Below are 23,267 nucleotides of genomic sequence, written 5' to 3'. Positions count from 1 at the left end.
GTGGAGAGGGGGAATCAGTGGGAATCATGGGTCATTCTTTGCATAAATAGAAGCTCATGCAAGAGTGTCTTTGGCTCTAACCCTGTGCCTACGATTCTCACGTCATTCCTGTTCAGGCTTCTAAAATATGTACAGTTAAAATTATTTTTTTTAAACTCTAAGATATTCAATATTTCTTAAATTATTGAAACCCCCTTGTTTTCACTTACCATCCCACAGCTAGCCAAATCACCCAGAGGATACATTTGAGGGCTGCCTGCTAAAAATATTATTTTGTTCTTTTCATTGCAGGCAATGTTAATCGCTTCTTCTTCCGTAAAATAATATACTAAGGTTAATAATAGAGTTGCAGCACCACAAGGTATGGTTTGCTTGCCCAGCATCTGTCACATCTGAAAAAAGAAGTAGAAGCAGAATCTGTACACCTGGATTGATGATAGTTTTGGTTGTAATATAAAACTAGGGAAATGGAAGGACTGATTGAACAAAGAATTACAGGCTGCAATCCTAACCACACTTTCCTGAGAGTAAGCCCCATTGAACAAAATAGGACTTACTTCTGAGTAGATCTGGTTAGGATTGTGCCCGCAATCTACTACAAATCTCCTGTGTCACTATCTTAGGAGGGATAATTAAATCAAGGACTTTTATTTCTATCTATAAAATAGAGATAATACCAGTTTGCATCAGGAGTGCTCTGACTCTTTATTCACTAGAATCAGTAAGAGAATACATACTGTATAGGGTCTGTAAAGTCCTTATAGGATTATGGTTTAATTTATCTAACCAGAACTATACATTAAAGCTGCAGTTTTCAAACTCTCCCAGAGTGCGAAACCCGCAGTAACTCCTTTTGGGGGCAGGGGGAGACAGCGGGGGCGGGGGGAAGGCAGTGATGCAATCCCCAGGATCGCGCCGGTCAGTGGGGCTGCAGGGACTGGGGTGCACTCACCAGTCCCTGCAGCGGCGTCCTGGGAGTGCGGGGAACTTCTGCAGGGCTCCTCAGGTCAGCAGCAGTGAAAGTGTGTGATCTCACTATGTCTCTGCAAAACCGGGAGTGCAATCACTCCACTTTCACTGCTGCTGACCTGGGGAGCCCTGCAGAGGCTTGTGCAGGGCTTCCCACACCCTGGGAAGGCTGCTGCAGGGACTGGTGGGTGCACCCCAGTCCCTGCAGCCCCGTCAGAAGTGAAAGTGGAGCAATTGCGCTCCGCTTCCAGTTTAGTGGAGGTGGGGCGCAATCGCCCCACTTTCACTTTGGAAGCCTCAGGGAGCCCTGCAGACACTCGCGCAGGGCTCCCCGCACCCCCAGGAGGCTGTAGGAGGCTGTGGTAAGTGCAACCAAGCCCCTGCAGCCCCCTGAGTGGCGCGATCCTGGGGATCACACCACTGCCTCCTCCCTGCCTCCTGGCTGCCCTCGCCCCTTAAGGGCAAAGAGGCCAGGGCCCTCAGGCTGGGGCGTCACAACGCCCTAGCCTGAAAACCTCTGCAAGAAAATTTGCAATCATTTATCATTTCATGTTACGCTGATAAAATTGTGGACATGAGGGACAACAGGTAATTCATGAAAACTGTTATAATATGACACTGTGTTTTTAATTAGGAAACCTGTGATTTTGAAGGCCATTATTGCAAACAGGAAAAGCAACTAGTAAAATTAATGAGAAAAGTTTCATTTATTTTTTTCACATTGTGAATGTGATGCTGATAATGCAGCAAAACATGCATCCAAAAATGTCCTGTGAATTGGAACAATGTATTTATTATAGTTATATCCTGCTTTGCCATCAAATTGTCTTCCAAGGTGGCTTATAATAAAAATTAGCGTAATGAATGTTAGTATGAGATATGTTGGTGCAGTGGCATCACTAGGGGTAGTGTCACTCAGTGTAGTAACTCATGGTGTCACCCCCAGCAGGCCAGTTGCCTCTCCCTGGGCCTCTGTGGGCAACAAAACTCCTTTCCCCAGGGCTGGGCCTTGATCAACTCAAGTTGCACCAGTCCCGATCTTCCAGCCCCGTTTTTTATGGCTGGAGCAACCTCCATATCTGGTTTCCCAAGGTGCCACCATCTTGGGTAGGCCAAGGTTTTGCAAGATTATCTCTACCAACAGAGCATCAAGCAGCCTCATTGGGCTCATGTGGCGTGGCACCATCACAATTCAGTCATTTTGATGTCACCTTCCCCAATGGTGGTATAATCCACACTCCCTAGTGACAACACTGTGTTGGTGGCAATCTCTTCTAGCCTCTGCTAGAAGGATGGATGGAATAGAAGGAACTGCAGGTGACTGATGATAAAAAAAAATGATAGTCCACAGAAATAATCTCTCTGCCCATACGAAAACTGTAATCTGAGATAGAGTGGTGTTGCCACTCACATGTATGCTGCTGCACATGCAAATCTATTAACTCAAGTCTGCATCTGTCCAGTCACTGGCTGTTTTGCAGTGCTATTTTCAGGCAGCTTTTCCCATTACACCACCCATCATAAGATTTTTATTAAAAAGAAACAAGCTAGGCAAGGGGAGCTGGAAGTCTAGGAAATCTAATCCATTTATTGTGGCTGCTGAGATTGTGAAGTGATATTACTTAAGAGGATTCTGTTCTGCAAGAACATCATCTCCATATCCAGCTCAGCAGTCATGGAAAGACCTTGAAGCAAAACTCACAGGACAATGCATTTTACATAGTAGTTAACCCATTTATGTCAGAAAAGTCATAAGTAAACATGATCGCTGCTATCTTGCTAGTCCCATTTGTTCTCTTTTTGTTCTGTTAATATTAAATAGATTAATTTGTGCTCATTTTTTTTCTTTTAGGAAAACATTGCTATACAGTGTGGAATGAGAATTAACATGAACAAAAGCAATCGGGTGCAGAAAATAAAAGATTAACTTAAGAATTTGATGTTATCTCACAGGCTATGAGTGCTGAATCATTATGCTGCTAAGTAGCATGTGAGAGTATGTCTGATCATAGTTTTGCAGATAGAAATGGGTGTCAACTAAGCACTCCAGTGGACAGCCACATTGATGCCATGGTTAGCAGATTAATCTTGGACCAGAAAACCTACATTCAAATCCCCTCCCAGTGCCAAAGCAAAAATGTTGCTTTGTTTCATTGAGAGCGAACTGTAAGGGCTCTGAAGTTGATCAAAAGCAGTACCATATAAATAAGGAGATGTTGAACCCTTTCCGCCACATCCCACATACAGTTTGGAAAAAAGAAATTGCAAGTACCTTGTGCAGTACCTGATTTTCTTTCTACTGCAGGAACAAATAGTAGCTGTCGGGGGAATTACACTGGGAAGATGTTTGGGCAAAAAGAGAACACAGTCAAAGCAAATGTTGCTGACAGTATGTAAACACACAATCTAGTTACTGAGAGTGTTTCCTGTCCAAGTGCTGGGAAACCCAGGGTGGCAGGTGTGGCCTGAAAATGTGGATTTGTCATTCAGGTTCTATCCTCCAGGAGAGAACCATCCTCATGGGGGTTAGCTCCTCAGTTTTCTTTGCCAACACCATTTACCCTGACACACTTTATTCTTTCCTTCAGTGGGTCCCTTACCCCGTGACATGGATACCAAATACTTTCTGCATCAAACAAAAATTTGTTACCCATAAGTAACTATTCATTCCCAGTGGCTGCTCCACAACAAGACCTGAACACTAGTGTAGTATTCAGTGTCACTTAAATGAAGCTTGAAATGTGACCATTGTTCTCTGCACCTTAGGACTCCCAGGGAGTAGGAGGCAGGGCTGGGATTTGGCTGTTATGCCAGATCCTATACCCGAGCAGCATGGAGCGACTTCAAGCCGCTCTGCTCTTCTTGAACTTGTACCACCTCAGGAGGTGGTGCAAGTCCGAGGAGACCCATAGGGGCTGCAGTGGCTTACCCAGGGGTAAGAGTTTCCCCTTATCTTCGGCTGAACCACTGTGCAGCCCTATCTCATGCTAGACACAGCGCAAGGCTCCTGGCTTGCCTGTTCCAGCGCAAGATACAATTGCGCTACATATCTAAAACAGATCATTGATACTGTTGCGGGTCATTTAGTCTCTATTTTTCTCTTGCTCTGAGGAATGTTCCTCCTCTAAAAGATTTTTGGCACAGATTGAGAAAACAGGACATGTAAATGGTTCTATGCTCAATGTGCTGGTGTTGACCTTTAAGGCCCTTCATGGTATGGGTTCAAGCTATCTGAGGGCCCACCATCTCCCATACATTCCAGCATGCCCTGTTAGATCATCTCGGGGGATTCTCCTTCAAATATCGCTTCTGTCCGAAGTTAGAGGGACAGCAACGGGGGAGGGGGTCTTCTCCAGAGTGGTACCCCATTTATGGAATTCCCTTCCAGGAGAATTAAGAACTACTCCCTCCCTCATGGCTTTTTGGTGAACACTCAAAACATATTTGTTTTGTTTGGCATTTGGTTGATAGGTGGGTGTTTGCCCTCTGCGCTTCTATAATAGTGCAGTGGTTTGACCGCTCCTTCAGAATCAAATTGTTACCCCCTCCAAATGGCTCTTTGGTGTATGTTTTTGGGTTTTCTGTTTTTTTTTCTGTTCTAATGATTCTAGTTATTTTACTTATTGTTGTGATACATTGTACATTTTATTATGGAGCTTTATAAGCCGCTTTGGGCATTTGCTTTGGTATGAGAAAAGCAAGATATAAATTTTTCAAACAAATAAATATGTGATATCTAGAAGATGGTCCTTCAAAATACTATTTTCATATGCCTGAATGTGGAGCAATGAAATCAGAAACTTAAAACCACATACAATATTTTTTTTTTCAGTAGACAAAAATAGCAAAGAAAATCACAAAGATAAAACTAAGTTTAAAGAGACAGTGAAGGAAGTTCTTAAGAAACACATTTCCAGCTGCAGACACACTGGCCTTGCCACTTTCTGGGTAATCGCAGCTTTGCACATGGTGCAATAAAAATGGCTACATGACATAGCACGAAAGCAGCAGCAGCCAGATTCCCCCTGTCCAATGACCCACATCATGACTAGAATGTGCCTGATATGGTTGAATGGCTTTGTGCTCCACACAAGAATCTTTCTTTCTTAGACTGTTTCAGCTTTTTTTCTGTGTCAATTGATTTTACTTTACAGCACAAATTGCAAGTAGGAGCATATGCTAAGATTAACCATGATATACGTGTATGGGAAAATTAGGGCAACGGAGCCAATCTGAAGTAGAAAGAACTGTAGCTATGGATACTGGCAACCTAAAAATGTTGGTGCTAGTGTGCATGTAACGAGAACAGTTTCCACACACCCAGTATGCATTGCTTTATCTTTCCTTTGCATGTTGCAAACTTGTACTGTATATACTAAGACCTTATCTAGACAAAGGACACATCCTACGAGTGCAATGCTCTTTCGCTGTAGCGCTTGACTACTGTATTTGGAAAGAGGGCCAAACTGCTCATATCACCTGCTCAGTCACGACTGATCTGAGAATTACTGTTGCATAACCTCTTGGGATGGAACTACATGTTATATGTAGTTCCCAGGATTCTCCGCCACCAAGATTTTCTTTTTTAGATGAACTAGCTGCAAATGGCTTCAAACTGAGTGAATGATTGGCGGGGGGAGGGGCTGTTCAACCCTTTCCTTGATAGCTGTTGTCCATTCAGTGTTCCTCCTTCCTAAGAGACATAAGATATTGGTCCCCAAAGCTTTAAGCTCTTGGAGAGAAAAGCAGCTTATAGTTCCATGTCATTCCACAGTTAATGTCATCACTGCCTTGTTATCACCACCTAGCCTTGTGGGAAAGGCGGAATTTGCTGGCTTGTGTTTTTTTAGACTTTTATTTACATTTCATCTTGACAATCTGCTCCTCCTCGGCATACCTTTCAAGTGTCTCATCTTGTAAGCATATCCTGCCTTCATCAAAGCTTGACCTGCTTGCTGAGTGATGAAAGGCTGAGCAGCTGAAAGAGATGAGCAGATGGGACCTCGCAAATCCAGTGAAGGAAGACAGAACAGCTTTTAAAGGTTAAACAAAAGTGTGATGTTCTTGTTTCAAGAACAGTTTTCTCTTTGGGTACTTTTAGATAGCGTGTTTGTCATTGGCTCCCACCAAAGACACCCACAGTAGGGAATTATGCAGGCATGTCTGTAGCTGCTGTGTATTGATAATCCACAGTAGATGTAGCCAGATGCTCGCCTCTGTGCAAAAATCTGATTACGAAGCAACTACTTCAGAAAAACGTCCTGTGTTTGTTTTAGAAGTTTTTTTTTTAAAAAGCCACTTCAAAATACGTTGCACATATTATGTTAGGGCTGCTTTCATAAGCTCTTTTCTCAAAGGCCCTACATCTCTTCCATCAATCGATGGTCATTCTTATCTCTCAGGACTAGTAAGTGGAGCATGCATCATAATGTACAGGCATCTTTCTGGGAGCCACTGTACTGATAGCTGGCTTCCCTGTCCTGAGTTGGTTAGTTGCAGCCCTCTTCTCAAGTCCAGCTCTTTCAGGCCGATGCTGCCACAGGCTTGGAAGCATGAATAGTAGATTTCATTTTCTTTCCAAATGATCCAAGACTGTGTCTTCAGGTCACTGCATACTGGATAAAAATCAGTGTGTGTTTTTTATTATTTTTAAATAGTTATATTATTATTTAATGGCCCAATCGTATTCTGGGCCTGTGCCTGCGGAGCATGTGCTCTGCCAGGGTGCGCTGTCATAAAAGCACCATACAGCATTTTGCAATAGTACTTCTAGTAGGCAAGCCAGTGGGAAGGCAGTGGCTGGTGCCAGCACTCCCAGGAATGCCTACCAGAGTAGGCAAATCTGGTGCAGGGGTGAGGGGATGGCAGGAAGGGGGTGGGACAGGGCAGGGGAGGACAGTGAAAGGGGCAGATCAGGCCTGGGAGGGGAACAGAATCAGTGGGTCTGAGTTGACCCATTGCGGCTGCCTGGAATTACCTGGGGCAAGGCGACAAATGTTCCCTTACCCTGAAGAGACCTCCAGCAATCAAAATTCCCCTGTGTAAGGTAGTATAGCTTGCCCTGACACAGCTTCATTGTCCCACGGGAGTTTAGTTAGGATTGGGCTATAAATCACATGTTTTTATACTCTATTATTTAGTTTGCATTGCAAAAATCAACTTGAACAAATGTCTCTTTAAAAAAAAAAACTGATTTAGAATGTTATCAAATTGTAATGCAAAAATGGTAATATTCACTGTTATCACTTATACATCGTAACTATCTGATGGAATGCAAAAGAACTCGTAACTATGCAGAAAAACATCTAACTTCTTAGGTCAAGCATAATAAATATGGCATAATGTGCCTTATGTTGTATCTACTGTTGTGGGCCTCCTTCTGAAACCAGGGACTGTCAAAATCATAGGCACTAGAAACTGGGCACAGTGCCCACCTGAACATTCTTGTACTTCTCTGTTATGCCTTCTAACTACCTGAACTTTGCAATGTGTTCATTCTCAAATTATGAATATGTATGACTTAATGAAGCAGACAGCAGGAGTGTTTACTTTCTATCTGTGGAAAACAGTGTTCTGCCAAGGAAGTGCAAACCTTTGCTTCTGCAAAGTTCTGGGCACTTAGTTTTCAAGCAAGCAGTCTTGCTTAGAGTTGAGAAAGGCAAGCATTTTAAAGTGTGGTGGAAGTATTTGAACAAACATTCATTTCTCTTTGAGCCATCTCCTTTGCTCAAACTCATCACCCATATCAGGTGCCACACTCTACCACCTCTCTCCTGCTGTCCCCCTAATCCACCCCATTCTGCCCACCCCACCAACCGACCCCCATCAGTGGGCCTTCTTCACCCTGCTGCTGATGCCCATTTACGACTATCAGAAACTGTATTCTACTACCTGAATTCTGGTGGTAGATCACAGTGATACCACAGTTCTGGTGATACCACAGTTCAGTGATACCACAGTTCTGGTGGTAGATCACAGTGATAGAATGGGGCCATAGATGTAGGAGTTGCTGAGTTTGTTGTGTATCCTCACAAGCACAAACACTTGAGGCAAATGCTGGATTAGAAATCCCTACATATACTACCAAATGTCTAACTCTGCCCTCAGTTCTCCAGGAATTGGTACTATGTACAATGGTTCCATCAGCCTGGCCATTTCTGTTGGCCTTTGCCTCTCAGCTCATCAGTCATAATTTCCATGGGCGTAGTTCTATGATATTGTTTAAGGGCCTGCAGTGACTTTTTCTGCAACTGCACCCTTCTTCATATCCTCCAAGCAGGAGAGCCGAGATCAAGAATGCAGGAAAATTACTTACTCTTTAGGCATTGTTTACTATTTCATCTGAAAACTAAAGCTAATGCTTTCAACTCCATTCACTTTTATATGCCAGCTATTGACTTTTTTTCTTTAAGGATGGCAACCATTGCAGTCACCTTGCATTAAACTAATTTTTCATGCATTGTTCGTCATCCTGACACAGAACTGAGCATTTCAGTGGCTATTATAGCAAGAAAGCTGGCTTTGGATGGTGCTGTCAATAAGCTTAATGCAGATGATGCTGTTGTGACAGGCTTGTCCTTAGTATTAAAAGGAAGATGATGAGCAAACGAACTGGAACAGCCTACTTCCTGTTTTGTAGTCAGTTTGTAAACGGCCAGAGGTTTTTTCTTAAGTTGTCATTATTACTGTTGTTGTTTTTGCTTTGAGTTTCTGTTTTCTTGTAATCCATAGTGTTGTTGCTTATCAGAGCTAAGATATGAAGCAGTGACCTCTTCCTGCCTTTTTCCTTCAAGGATATCCAGTGAACATTCTCCAAAGCTTCAGATCCGGAGCCACAGTTACTTGAGGGCAGTGAGTGAAGTTTCCATCAATAGGAGTTTGGATAGCTTGGACCCTGCTGGTCTGTTGACGTCTCCGAAATTCCGATCCCGGAATGAAAGCTACATGAGGGCCATGAGCACCATTAGCCAGGTGAGTAACTTGCATGTGCCACTAAGAAAACAAGGTCAGCATTGGTCACCAGCCCAGGAGTGGCCTGGTTGGATCTGAACTGGGGCAGACCCACCACCCCTGCTGGTACATGCTCACCCCTCCCCCCCAAAAAACTGCCCCTGTAGTCCTGGTTGGTCAGGCACTGTCTGAACCAGCCCAGAATTGCTGCCTTCCACTCCCCCCACAAACACATACAGAACTCTGATTCACTTCTTCCCCCTGGGTGGCTAATGAAAGGGGAGGGAGAGCTGAACCAAGGTGGAGCCCCAGACTCCTCCCTGTTCTTTCACTTCAGTTGCTCTTGGTGCACCCTCCACGTAGGACCTATTGGAAATTAACAGGGAGATTGTGGAGCATGCTGTGCTCCACTCATGCTCTGTATTTCCTGTTTATTTCAAACAGGGCCCATGCAGAGAACAGAGTCTGTGCCAAGAGCAGCCAAAATGAAGGGAAAGGCAAGGGGGTGGGGGATTTGGCTCTGGCACTGCTTCAGCCAACCATCACCCAGCCATCACCATCTCTCACCATCACCCACCCTACGTATTTTCTTTCTGAGCAGCCAGGTGGTGGGGAAACAGAGAGGTAAAGTCAGCTTTGGCTGGGCAGTCGCCCCCCCTCCAGCTGTGCTAGAGCTGCTGCTGTCCATATTCTCTTCCTGCTCACTTTTAGCAAGCAGGAAGTAGATCAGAACACAGGCTGGAGTTCTCCTGTTGGTGGTGAGCCAGAGGGAGCAGCAGGTAGACGTAGAATCCAGGGCATCCTCAGTTTGCTTCAGTTTGGGCTGGTCAGTTTGGGCTCAGTTTGGGCTGGTCTTGGCCCCAGATACAATATGTGGTGGTGGTTAGTTAGAAGAAAACCATGGAGAGAGGCATTGGCAATACTTGGCTACAGTGACCATTGGTTTGATCTGGATTAAGAAAGCCTGGTAGGGTAGCACCAATTTTCTTTTTCCCATTCACTTTTGTGGGGCAAAATAAAGTTCTGCCTGGGGAAAATGATTGCAATTAACAGCCTAATCCAATGTAATTCCCACAAAGAGATGCAGTGACACTGGTGCAGGCTATGCTGCATCCCACAAGGAATTTTTGGCTGCTGGACATTGTCCCCTTGCCCTGAGCTAAGCCCCAGTAGCAACAATGTTCAACTTGGTCCTGTGCCAGCAATATCACTGTTGCAAGTCTGTATTGATCTGTGTGGGCAGCTCAGGCTCAGGAAGGAGATTTGGACATGGTACGCTCCAGCTCTACTGATCCCGCTCCCTCCACCCTGGTCTGGTCTCTCCACCCTGTCACCACCACCACCACCCCGCCCACACCTGCATTGGACTTAACTGCTCCAGTGACAGCAAGAAGGTCAGGTGTCCTGGCAGATTATGTGCTCCCCGGTGCACCATTTAGGATTGGAATGTAAAATTTGTTTCTTCCCCCCCCCACCTGTTTCCTCCTGTTTTGGTAATCTGACCACCTATTGGTCCATTTATGTTGGATAATCTGTACTCTGTTGAACATATGACTGCTATCTCTTTTTATCTATATTCATGTGCATATCTGTCCATTAGCATATGATTAAAGAATGGGCACAACATGTGTTTTCATTTATTTGTGTCACTCATGCATTGCTTCTCTATACAAAGGGAGTCCAAAGTAAATATTCTTTTTAAATGACATGGTTTAAAGAATACATTCAGTGACCCTGCATTTGCAACACAGAATTACAGAAAACAAGGAACTTTTAGTTTTCTATGGTGGTATGCAGCCATTGCCTTTTTTTCCCTTGAGATTTCATTGGTAAATGTGTTTTTCTTAGGGCTGCAGTTGCCATAGTCACATTATTAATCACTTTCATTTAAAAAAGAACGAGTGTATTCCAGCCCTATGATTAGGAATCCTGTAAAGGCAGATTCCAACCTTTCAAGAGAGGAAATATATATCATATTTCATGCACAGTATAATGGAATCATTTTAATATAAAATATAATGTATAATAATAAAATTATATTTTATCATATTATATATAAATCTTACCATCGCCTCTCTCTGTATCTGGGCAGGTTGACATATGGTTTTTGAGAACTCAGAGTTGGCAGTACTTTGATGAATTCATTCCTACTTCACCAGTACACCCACTACTGGAGTGGAAGGCAGAAGCTTGCAAGCCAGCTGGCACAAATCACACTGAAGAGAGATATTTTTATTTAAGGAAGGGAGGAAAAAGCCATGGCTTCCTCAGCATTCAAGCAGAATAATTTTTTCCTGCTAAACTAGGACCTACTTTTGAGCCTGTTGTGTCTTTAGAATGGACTGTGAGGTTTCCAGCGTTTCTTTTAGAAACAATGTGATACAATGGATTATCAAATAGCTGGTTTCAGTGTTGCCTTTGAATAGAATCCCTGTTTCAGTCTTGTCTCTGACTTTGTATTCAAGCATTTAATAGCCTTCTGTGTCACTATTCACAGTGTTAGCAGCTTATACCATATCCAGAGTCAAACTTGTTTCATACAGCAGTGTTTCCAAAATAGCATTCAAGATGCCTGCTGAGGGCCGGAAGTTATGTCATTAGGATGGAAGTGATGTCGTTAAACAGGTCGTGATCAGAAATTAGCACCTTTTTCTCATTTGGAACATTAGCTGCAAATGACAGAAGAGAAAATACGCAAATCTTGATCATATTTCAAGATATGGGAGAGCCCAATTATCATGTGGGCCACCCTTTCAGCAGAGACAGCTCAGCTCAGCACAGCACAGCTCAGCAGCATTGACAACCCTGATTTAGAGTCTCACCAGCAAGTCCTTGGAGAGCATTCAGTTCTCTCATTTAAAATGAGCATTAGACTGTCTGGCCTCGGACACACTCATTTCAGCACCCCAGGGACACCAGCCACCAAATCAGCCAGTAGGCAACTGATTGTGCCCCCACCAAGGCCATATGGCATGGCAACTAATCCCCATAGGAATGTGGGGACTAGAAATACCAGCGAGAACACTTCCCGTCCTGATGCAACATGACTAGCCAGCATCGCTGAAGATGATGAGGAAGAGAAGAAGTAGGGGAGGAATGCCAGGGAGGGGACCAGCCAACCTGCCACAGTGGACACACAGTTGAGAATCTTATGTAATGACCCGTGGGTGGGACCAGGAGAACCCTGACAAGAAGGGGCAGTGTGGGGAGAACAAGACATAAGACCACCCAGGCCACTATGAGAGGGCCTGAAAGTTTGCCTCCTGAGGGTAGTGTGAGAACGACACCCCCATCAAAGCCTTTGCAGTCATACCATGCCCACTGACAGATCTCCAGGGGCCAGTGGAGGAGGACCTAGAGTGGGTTAACTCCCTCCCCATCCAACCTTTTTAAGTCCCTGGAGAACTTGGGTCGCCCCCAACAGCCTGAACCAACCACCAGAAGGGAAGGGAAGGGAAGGGAAGAAAGGAGAGGGAGCAGTCCCAATGCCCACAGGATGCCCTGACATGTATGTTACAGCAAATGTGCGACTGTCACCAAAAACAAGCCCCATGCATCTCAATATCCCCACCCCTTTTATAACTTATAGTAGGAGTTACTTTGCATCATCACGTCGCGTCTTTCTACATTTCCTCACTACCACCCCACTTCACATTATAGACTGCTCTGATGGTGGTGATGAAGATTGAACAGGATGGTGTCACTACATGGACAAGTTTTACTAGGCATAATAGAAAATTAAGGTTGGAAGAGATGCACAGCAAACCCTGATTGCTTTCAAGAGCAGCTATTCATTTGCTGTTCTGTTTGGCCCTTAGGCTTACTTGTTTTTGCTTTGAAATTTTTATCCCATACAAAACAGCTTTGAGTAATTCCAATTGATTCACAGAACCATGGTATCAGAAATTACTGCCATTACACCACAATACTAGAATAAAACACCTTGTGTACAGGCAACTATAGAGCTGGGTATACCGATATCTTTAAATATTCTCCTTTAAATATCTACCAGATATCCTTTAAATATTCTCCATGTTGTGAGCAGCAAAAAGATGAGAAACCAAACACACTTCATTGGCATCCTTCAGTCTCGGAAGACTGTGGTATCGCACTCTGAAAAGTGGTTCTGGAACAGCATCTAGTGTGGCTGAAAAGGCCAATTCAGGAGTGATAATCCCTTCCACACTGGGAGCAAATGTAGTCTGTCGCTAGTGTGTCTCCCTGGCTCCGGGTCTTCCTTCTTTGCCTCTTTGCCTCAGTCTGTTGACTGAGTCTGTTGACTGTTGACTGACACACTTAGGATAAGGTATTTTGTAAGACTATGGCTGGAGATTCGTGATCCAGTATGTTGGTGTTAGCATGGTTGGCTTGGACACAGGAAACATATGTTCAAAATCACACGCAGCTCTGAAACTCATTCAGTGGCTCTGGGAAATTGGTGTGTGTTATGACAAACTGTTTCAGAAGGTTCTTAGGGGATCTATTGCCCAATCCGATCCCCCACCACATTATGGCATGCACTCACTGAGCACAGGCTGCATGCTATGGTGGAGAGGATTGGACAGGCTGCAAGAGATAAGTTAAAAAATTGTTTTGAAGGGTTGAATATTAAAATTAAATATTTGAATATTAAAATTAAAATTAAATATTTTTTCCTTACCCCTAGTAGGCTGCCCAAGCCCCTATAGCAGCATTTCTCAACGTTTGGCCCCCACCATACCACTTCACAAGTACCACCAGAAGTAACTGGTGAGGATGTCATCACCAGATACTTCCAGACTGGAAACCAGACACAATGTGACAAACTCAAATAAGAGGCTCAGGGCAGACGGGAGGGCTTTTTTGAGAGTGCAAAAAGCGCACACTGGAGTCTGCCCACTGATCTGAGCCCCCTGTTTCTGCTTGTCACATTAGCATTGCTGGTCTTACTGTCAGGTGGCAGGGCCTGGGGTCCCTGTGTGTACCACCGTACACCACCTCAAGTACCACCAGTGGTGCGAGTACCACTAGTTGAGAAACACTGGCCTATAGATCTCCTTGGACCTATGCCAGCTTTATAGTGGTGCAAGTACAAGAAGAGCCAAGCACAATGGGCAGAAAAATGAGGGGGACAACTGATGCCAGATCCATCTCCTTCTTCCCTGATCATGCCCCTCCCCACGAATGGCTTGCCCCCATCAGCAACTTACTGGCGTCTGTGGAGCCATACCTCTTGCCATCTACGGCAGTGGCCAAGTAGCGTGCAACAGCAGCCTGGCTTTCATGGCACTGTAAAGGAACTTGTACTAACAGAATACTTGTTCCGGCAGCACAAGGCCCCAATAGAGTTGAGGCCTAACAGACCAATCCTATGATGTCTGCTCAGAAGTAAGTCCTGTTGAGTTCAGTGGGAGCTATTCCTAGATGAGTGCGCATAGGATTAATGCTCAAGTTGCAATCCAATACACAGTTACATGGAAACAAGTTCCATTGAACTCATCTTCAGAGTCGACTTGCATAGGATTGCACTTTAAAAATACTGCTAAAGTGCAAAACAGATGTCATAGCTGGTTAAAATATATAGCAAAACTCCATTAGTAACTTCCCTGCTTTGAGTGAACACAATGTCACTTTTTCTTTCATCCTGCTGAACTCCTGTCATAAATTCCCCAGTCCCATTCCTTATTTCATCATATTTTTAGTTCATAGCTATATGCTGCTGTATCAAGTGTCTTAATAAAATCCAGGTGGGCAATTTTGCCATCTTAGAAACCAAAAATTATATTTAAATAAAGCACAATTTAAAAGGTTTCTTCTCCCTTTAAGATCGTACTTTGACATTTTACCCTCTTCAAGTAAGGATTAAAACTTACCCTTTTTATTTAATTAGAGCTGACAGTGATGCTGGCATATGATTTTCAATGCTGGGGGACTTAAGAGTGGCTTTTCATAACTAAGCTCTGAGTTGGTTCCTAACACTTGCTTTTTTGTTGCTTTTACCAAGATAAATGTTCTGCATTTGATGTAGACATAGTCATATTCCACATAATAAGAAATAAATCATTCAGGGGGGACATGATTGAGACATACAAAATTATGCATGGGAAGGATAAAGTGGATAAAGAGATGCTCTTTACACCTTCATATAACACCAGAACTAGGGGACATCCACTAAAATTGAGTGTTGGGAGGCTTAGGACAGACAAAAGAAAATATTTCTTTACTCAGCGTGTGGTCAGTCTGTGGAACTCCTTGCCACAGGATGTGGTGACGGCATCTGGCCTGGATGCCTTTAAAAGGGGATTGGACAAGTTTCTGGAGGAAAAATCCATTATGGGTTACAAGCCATGATGTGTATGTGCCACCTCCTGATTTTAGAAATGGGCTGTCAGAATGCCAATGCAAGGGAGGGCACCAGATGCAGGTCTCTTGTTATCTGGTGTGCTCCCTGGGGCATTTGGTGGGCCACTGTGAGATACAGGAAGCTGGACTAGATGGGCCTATGGCCTGATCCAGTGGGGCTGTTCTTATGTTCTTATGTAGGTGACACTTCTTGCTTCTGGAGCATGAAAGTATTCCACATATATCTGTACTGATTTTGACAGCTTGTATCATCCTACACCAGGAAGAAATAGTCTGATAAAAGACCTGTTTGGGGATTTTTTAGAGATTCAAGGGTTTTACCTCTTTTTCCCCCTTTTGCTCCCAAACAGTGCAAACTGGACTGCTGCATTGCATATCATTCATATGCCTGTTCTTTGCCTGCAGGTGAGTGAGATGGAAGTAAATGGTCAGTTTGAATCCGTCTGTGAGTCTGTCTTCAGTGAACTGGAGTCTCAGGCAGTCGAAGCCCTGGACCTGCCAATGCCAGGCTGCTTCCGCATGAGGAGCCACAGCTATGTGAGAGCCATCGAGAAGGGCTGTTCCCAAGACGACGAATGTCTGTCACTGAGGTCTTCTTCTCCCCCGCGCACAACCACCACGGTGAGGACCATCCAAAGCAGCACCGGTGAGTTCTGCGCAGGTAAAAGAAATTGGAAGCAGATTGGAAAGGTGAAACTTTAATTCCCAAAATGGCCAATAAAGGTTGCTCATCACCTTCCACTCCTTTGCTTGAAGTCCCGTCCCCACAGACCAATACTGAACAGAAGCACTGGAGATGGTTAAAGCCCTCTGATGTGACTGAGTGTGCTTGAAGGAGAGATGAGCCAACCTGGGCATACTTGTAACGCATAACAACTTCTGAAATAAAGGGATTTAGAGGAACTTCCAAACCACTCGAGTTGCAATGGGGAAAAGACAGTTGTTGGCAAGGAACTATGGAGAGGTGAAATGATATGTGTGGAGAGGGTTATGAATGACACTTCTGTATATGAAAGGAATCAGAAACCTTCTTGTGCTTTACTTTTAAAAACTTTACTTTTGTTTAAACAAAACAAAAAATGGCACACTTCTGTGCAATAGCTCTATTAAACATTTCCCAACTGTATAGTGACCTTTGACACATGCTGATGATTTAACACAGCCTCTGTTTTGTAGTATTCTAGGGCAGGGGTCTCAAAACCTTTAGGCCAGAGGGCCGCATCAAATATCTGGCAGGGTGATGAGGGCCAGAGAAATAAATAAATTTTAAACATAAAATTTAAATAAATACATTAGAAAGCTTAAGAAAGCGTCAGACAGCTCTAAAACATCACTTCTGGTTTTTCAGGAAAACCATGAGGTGATGTTTTTAGGCCTTTACAAGGCATTCTGAGGGGAGGTGCATGGCCCTCCAGACACAGCTGGAGCACACCTCTGGTCACATTCGGTTGAGCGGGCCAGAGGCTTGCAGAGGACCAGAGGCTTGTTGCAGGCCAGATAGACGCTTGTCGTGGGCTGCATCTGGCCCCCGAGTTGAGATTTGGAGACCCCTGTTCTAGGTGCTTCTTCATTCTGTTGATGCCCAAAGTCAATTCAAGTTACCTGTAATGCATTGCGAATGCTTAAAGGTGACTCTGGGTGGGGTGGGGTGGGGTGAGGCAGAGTTGAACTTCTGATCAAGTTGCAGATGAAAGCATAAAATAGCCAGAATAGTAGCACAAGGAGGTTTTCATATGTATTATCCCAGTAGTACATGTGAGAACTAGAGGGATGGCAGGTCTGTAGCATGACGTAGCCCTTTCATTCCCAATATTGCAGCAATATCATACCAGAGATGTCAATCCTAGGGCTGCTGGAGCCTTGTTCAGAGATGATTCCTGTGTTCGTATATGTGCTGACCATCCAAGAGATTATGCATCTACCCATCCCATGATTTGTTCTCTTTCAAGGCCCTTTGCCTATCTTTTGTTCCATCTGCTCCAGCCAGCGAATTGCCAAGTGGGGCAAGTGTTTAAGCAAAGGACTGGCCGAAGAGTGAAGGAGGAATCATTGTGACTGCAGCATCTGTCATTGCTGTAGAGCACTGGTCCCCAGCCTGTGGTCCGTGAGACCCTGAAAGCTGGTCTGTGAGGTCTCAGGAAAAAAAAGAAAAAGAAAATTGTCTTCTATCACTTTCCCATGAAGGATTGGTTGCAGCTATGGCAGTCTGTTCTCCACATGCTCTGGTAGTTCGTGGGGGGAACACTTATTTGGGAGACGCTTCCCCACAGACCACCAGAGACGGCCGATAATCTCTAATAAATCTTCTCTAATTATTACAAATTTAATTGTATTTTTTGTGTGCTGGGGGGAGGGGGGGTTGCATGTGGTCCATGACTATTCCAATTTTTGCTTCAGTGATCCATGGGCTCCTAAAGACTGGGAACCACTGCTGTAGAGCTTTTAAAGATGCAAGCACTGACTTCAGAATGGACAACCATAGTCCATCTTTTCCTAGGTTTTGGGAAGAAGTTACCATGATGAACTGTGTGAAAGACAGTGGTGTTATCCAGGGCTTTTGTTAGAGTCTACTGAATGCCTTGCAGACATTTACGAAAGTGAATGTCATCTTCATAAAACCAAAATGTATACTGTGTCTGTACATTTTAATCAACAAAGCATGCGTAATTTATCCATTTTTAAAAATATATTGATGCGTTTGTTGTCTTATGGATGTGTACAAAAGGCTGTCATTGCCTGAACAGTTGTTGCTCTGCCCACCTTAGAGCAATGGGTAGGAAGAAGATTATTGGCCCATTATAGCAAAAACATAAATGGAATTGGAAAATCATAGATTTCTCTCCCATCTCCTGTGGCAACCCATTTGAAAGGGGCAGCCACTGAAAAATGCCTGAGCTGAAATCACTTAGAGCTTTATAGAATAAACTTGTCATGTTGAACTGGGCTCGGAGGGAGTAGGAAGTCAATGCAGCTGTTGAAAAATTAGTTTAATACCTTCCGCTGCCTAGCACCACTTAGCCGGGTGGCAGCTGCAATTCTTAGCCAGATGTGATTACTGAACAAGCTTCAAGTGCAGCTCCATGTGGTTTCCTGCAGTACTTCAAGCCAGAAGTGAGAAAGGCATATAATGCCTGCATCAAAAAGAGATGCCTGCAGTCAGAAATATAATTCTCTTTTCTCAACTGACAGAGGTCTTCATCACACAGGCTGTCATTCTGGCTCATATTTATCCATTGCTATCTTCACCACTGCCACATCTTCCTTTGGTATGGAACTCTGTTGGGATTGCTAGGTTCTGGTTTTGGTTTTCCTCTGTTCTGTATGTTTTTCGGACCTGCATTAACAGATGGAGGGGAGGGGAGGTGAAGCAACAGGTAGACTTTGTCCTATCACTGTAACCTCCATGCTGGGAAAATGTCCGACTGTTACATTTCTGTCTGCTAATGAGTTGTGACACAGAAGCCCTGCCAGGAAAAAGTTGGAAACCCTGGTCTGTATGTAATTATTCTAAGAAACCGCTTTCTAGGAATACAGGCAAAGCTATAACACAAATTCTAATGGTTTATACATCATTGCTGTTTCAGTATTACCGAGAACACAGACAGCATCATAGAAGTAGTGTACAGTTGTTTGTAACAAAGCATTGGAGGAACACATGATTGAACTCAAGGCTGGCCCACCCGTAATGCCAGTTCAAAGCACTGTGTTTTGCAGTGAGTTTATTAATTGCAGTATTTATATCCCGCCTTTCTCATAGACCCCATTTTTCAAATGGATTTTTACAGATATTATTCTATGAGAGAACTCATAGAACCCTCCATTTCTCCAGGTGTTTCCTTTCATGGTGCAATCGTCGTCCTGGCTGCATAGGTCTTGCACTTTCTAAGCTTCCACAGGCAGCTACAAATCGCCTCCCAGGTTCTCAAGATGTTATCCATTCTTGCCAGCTGATTCCACCGCATTCCATGCTCTTCCACATTTCTCCGCTCATTCCAGTGGCTTCTGGTCACCATTCAAGGCGAGGCCTGAGCTAATCCTGCTTAGCTTTTCAGGCAAGGCGACAGCTCAACCTCCAGACCGTACCTCCTGCCACATACCTCCTGAGTTGGGGGGGAGCGGCAAATTGATGAGGGGTCGTCAGTCAGTTCTTTGGCCCTCTTCCTGCTAACTGAGAGCAAATGGAAAGAGTATCGTCCCAGCAGAAAAAAGGGGTGGACTGCCTTTGCCACCTGCTGCCATCTCCCCACCTGCACCCAGCTGTTAAGCTGGGATGAGTGCTGCCAGCCTAGGATAGCTTGGTCATCTGTATTGTTCTGCAAAGTGATACAGGTTTAACCACACAGATTCTGGTTGTCTGTGTCCACCAGAGTTCAATCAAAATTATGCATGAATCTCTGCACTCATCTAGTTAAGATGACACAGAGTTGAGATAAGTTGTCTGTGTTATGGAGCCCCGAACAAGACATGAATGCATATTTTCTGGAGTGAGACTTTTTCAGCTGCAATCCATCATGAATTCAATGAGGTATTCTTGAATCTAAAATAGAATGACCTTCCCAAGGTCACCTACTCATTAGTAAGGAAGAACACGTTTGAGGCAACTCTGTAATGAAGCCAGAGAGCAGATCATGTCTTGGACTTACGTGAAAAGACAAGAGGAGCTGAACCATGGAAAAGATTCTGACAAACAACATTTCAGCTTCCTCTGAATCTATCTTAAAGTTTTAACCTTACCTTGCATGAAGGCTTTAATGAACTGTACTCAGTCCTTCCCTGGATATTAGACATGCTTGATACACTCTTCTTTCTCCTGCCTATGGATTTCAAGTGTAACTAGCAATGATAAATCTGACTCCCCTTGATTTACCACCACTGTAACTTAGTGTGACGTGAACCTCTTTTTTGCAAGCTTTGGGTTTTTCCAAGGTCCTTTCCGAAGCACAATATCCTATGGGTTTATTTGCACCCCTCCTTCTGCTTCATTTCTTCTTCTCACCTCTGGACCACGGGCAAGATTGACTATATATTTCTATAGAACTGCCATACACTCTATTCCAGTGTTCTTCAATGCTGGGGTCATGAAGCCTCAGTTGTGGGATCACGGCAGCTTACAGGAATGAAAAAGGTTGAACACCACTAGACTAGAACCCCACCAGGTAAAGGAGGAACTGATGTACTCCTTCAGGTACCAGGAGATTGTGTACCAGGCCTGCTCAGGTTCTTAGCAATTGTGCTAAAATAGCTTTCTCTAGTACCAGGCTTTTTCTGCTCTCTCTAATAAGAATGATTGGTTACAGTGAACAGTGCAGGGAGGACATAACGGTGGTGAGAAGTAGGCAGCAACAGGGGCAGGGAGTGAGTGAATAGGGTCCCAGGAGGGGGGTGGGACTAATGGTGGGTCCCCAATCTCATACTTGGATTGCTTGCTTGCTTGCTTGCTTGCTTGCTTGATTGATTGATTGATTGATTGATTGATTGGGGTTGTGGCACAAAAAAGGTTGAAGACTTTTGCTTCACATAGAAGTACAAGGTGTTTTTCCTCTCCCCACAGTATTCTCTGGAATACTACAAATCTCCCTTATGACACCTTTAAGAATACTCTGTATTGATAAGGGCAAGTCATTTTTGGTAGAGTTTCCAGCTAAAGAACTCTCCACACATAGATGTTCTGATGATAGTAGCTTTGAGTAGAGGCATACATGTTTGAGTAAGTTATTACAGGCCAAATACCACAGACAAAACATATCCTTGCCCCTTACAGGAGATAACATTTTTTTCATGGGTTAGTTCACACATTGTTCTGTGAATCATCTCACACTGAGTAATCAGGAGATGAGCAATCAAGGGATATTGCATATGTATATGCAATAGACCTTCATGGATGGAATGTGAGCCTCAGAAGTACATTCAGTGCTTCTGGAGATCACTTCTTAGAATCAAGTCTTTCTGTTGTTGTTGGAGTTTTATTTTTTCTCCATTTGCATCTCCCATCTCTTTTAATTGATTTTGTTGATCTTTATTTTTTCCTGTGTTCCGGTGTGTTCAAGAAAAAAGTCTATCACTGATTCCATGTAATGGTATTCCTTTTGCAGTTACTATTCTTAGTTCCTCTCTTTGAACAGCCTTCCTTTTTCGTTTTGTTCTTTTGTAATTATTATCACACTCAGAGAAAAGACTCTTTTTTGTTCTCTCTGTTAAGCAACATGCAGTGGCTCAGCATGTCATAAAATCAACCCACAACCACCCAGGTTAGAAACCCTGGGGCCACTTCAGTGAATCGTTAAACTTGCACATTGAGGCAGGAAGGTGACAAGACCAACTTCATAAAAGCAGCCAACTCTAAACAGACTTAGGAGTAGGAAGTCAATTTTGGACAGAATGAAGAGCTCTTAGATCTTTGAGTGGAATGTCTTAGATTCCATCAGTGTCTGAAATTATACTAGTATTTTACACTCTCTGTTCAAAGGGAGTTTCTTTTTGAAATTCATGTACCTGCCTTTTAACAGACAGAAGCAGTCTCATAGGGAAGAGGAAGGCCAAACACAGGGCCATCTGAAGTTAAGGAAGCCAAATAGTACCGTCCTCCATGCTGCTGTTGCCACTGCTGACACTCACAACCCCTTGTACACCTTACCTGTCTCCTTCCTCCACATGGGCTCTTTAAACAAAGCAGGAAATGCAGAGTGCAGTGAAAGTGATACCAGCACACATTTCCTATGATTAAGCCATTTCTGCTCAACGCTGCATATACGCAACAGGGATCAAATGTGCACACCTGTGGGCTGGACAGAAATGGCTTAATGAACCTGCACAGAGGAAAGGACAGGTATAGAGAGACCGGCTCTGACGGCAACAAACTGGAGAGGGCAGCAGGCAACTGTTTGCTGCTCCCGCCACCTGCTGCTCAGTAAAAATGGCATCATTCACATGTGGCTCAGTTTTGCTTTCCAGGAGAGAGACCTTGGGGTGCTGGTGGACAGCTTGATGAAAGTGTCAACCCAATGTGCAACGGTGGTGAAGAAGGCCAATTCCATGCTAGGATTAAATAAAAATGGGATTGAGAATAAAACAGGTAATATTATGATGCCATTGTACAAATCGATGGTATGGCTGCACCTAGAATTTTTTTCTATCATCCGAATTGGCCATGGATAGCAGTTTTTTCACCTACCCCCTGGGGTAGGTGAAAAAACTGCTATCCATGGGCATAAGGTATATTCAGTAGGTTTCATGCATTAAAATTGGTCACTGTATTTAATAAAATAGCACAAGTTAAACCCAGTTGCAATCTGGTGTCTTTGCTGGGGGGGTTGTGAACGTAAATAGAATGCTAGATGCAGGGAGGTGGCAGCGAGATGCAAGTATCTTGTGGTCTTGTGTGTATCTCTTGAGGCATCTGGTAGGTCACTGTGAGATATAGGGAGCTGGACTAGATGGGCCCTGGGCCTGATGCAGCAGGGCTCTTCTTATGGGCTCATAAGGCTCAATACATTTTCCTTGTCAGCTATCAGGCTTTCGGATTTTCAGTTTCAAAAACCACCATCTGTTTGGGAAACACTGCACTAGTGTGAATCCAGACATAATAACTGCCAGTGTAATGAGGTATCAGAATCAGCCTGTAATATAACCTCAAGTAAGGTTGAATTCACTTTTAGAACTTGCAAATAAGATGGTTAATCAAGAGAATCCTCTAATGATTGTTTGAAGGAAAACTTTGTGGCCATTTTAATCAGCAAACTGAATGCATTCATACTAGAACAAGGCATTTGAAACTACTACCATTTCATCTTGCCAATAATTCCTACTTCAGAAATTCCCTTATTACATATTTATTTATCTGATACATTATATACTACGGATTTTCAGACCACTTAAATAGATATGTATACAGCACTCCATAACACTAATTGTCTCAGTGAGTTGTTATGGACTATAGCAGGGGTATCAAACTTATTTCATACAGCGGGCCGAATAGCATTCATGTTGCCTGCTGAAGGCCAGAGGTG

The 23,267-nt window shown here is 43.8% G+C and overlaps 1 protein-coding gene across 2 annotated transcripts in view; it reads left to right on the top strand.

The window, feature by feature from the left end:
* Positions 1 to 23,267, top strand: part of DLGAP1 (DLG associated protein 1) — a 136,756-nt gene that overhangs the window by 31,306 nt on the left and 82,183 nt on the right. Inside the window, exons 3-4 of one of the 2 annotated variants that reach the window (XM_066623635.1) lie at positions 8,763 to 8,940; positions 15,667 to 15,907. In XM_066623635.1, the coding sequence (XP_066479732.1) occupies positions 8,763 to 8,940; positions 15,667 to 15,907 (419 nt within the window). Of the gene's footprint in view, positions 1 to 8,762; positions 8,941 to 15,666; positions 15,912 to 23,267 lie in introns of both variants that reach the window. The other variant, XM_066623636.1, reaches the window with a different exon arrangement.

This window comes from Tiliqua scincoides, chromosome 4, assembly GCF_035046505.1.
Source record: "Tiliqua scincoides isolate rTilSci1 chromosome 4, rTilSci1.hap2, whole genome shotgun sequence".
Taxonomy (NCBI): Eukaryota; Metazoa; Chordata; class Lepidosauria; order Squamata; family Scincidae; genus Tiliqua; species Tiliqua scincoides.
The sequence above is the reverse complement of the archived record's forward strand: the minus strand, read 5'-3'. Positions and strand labels throughout refer to the sequence as shown.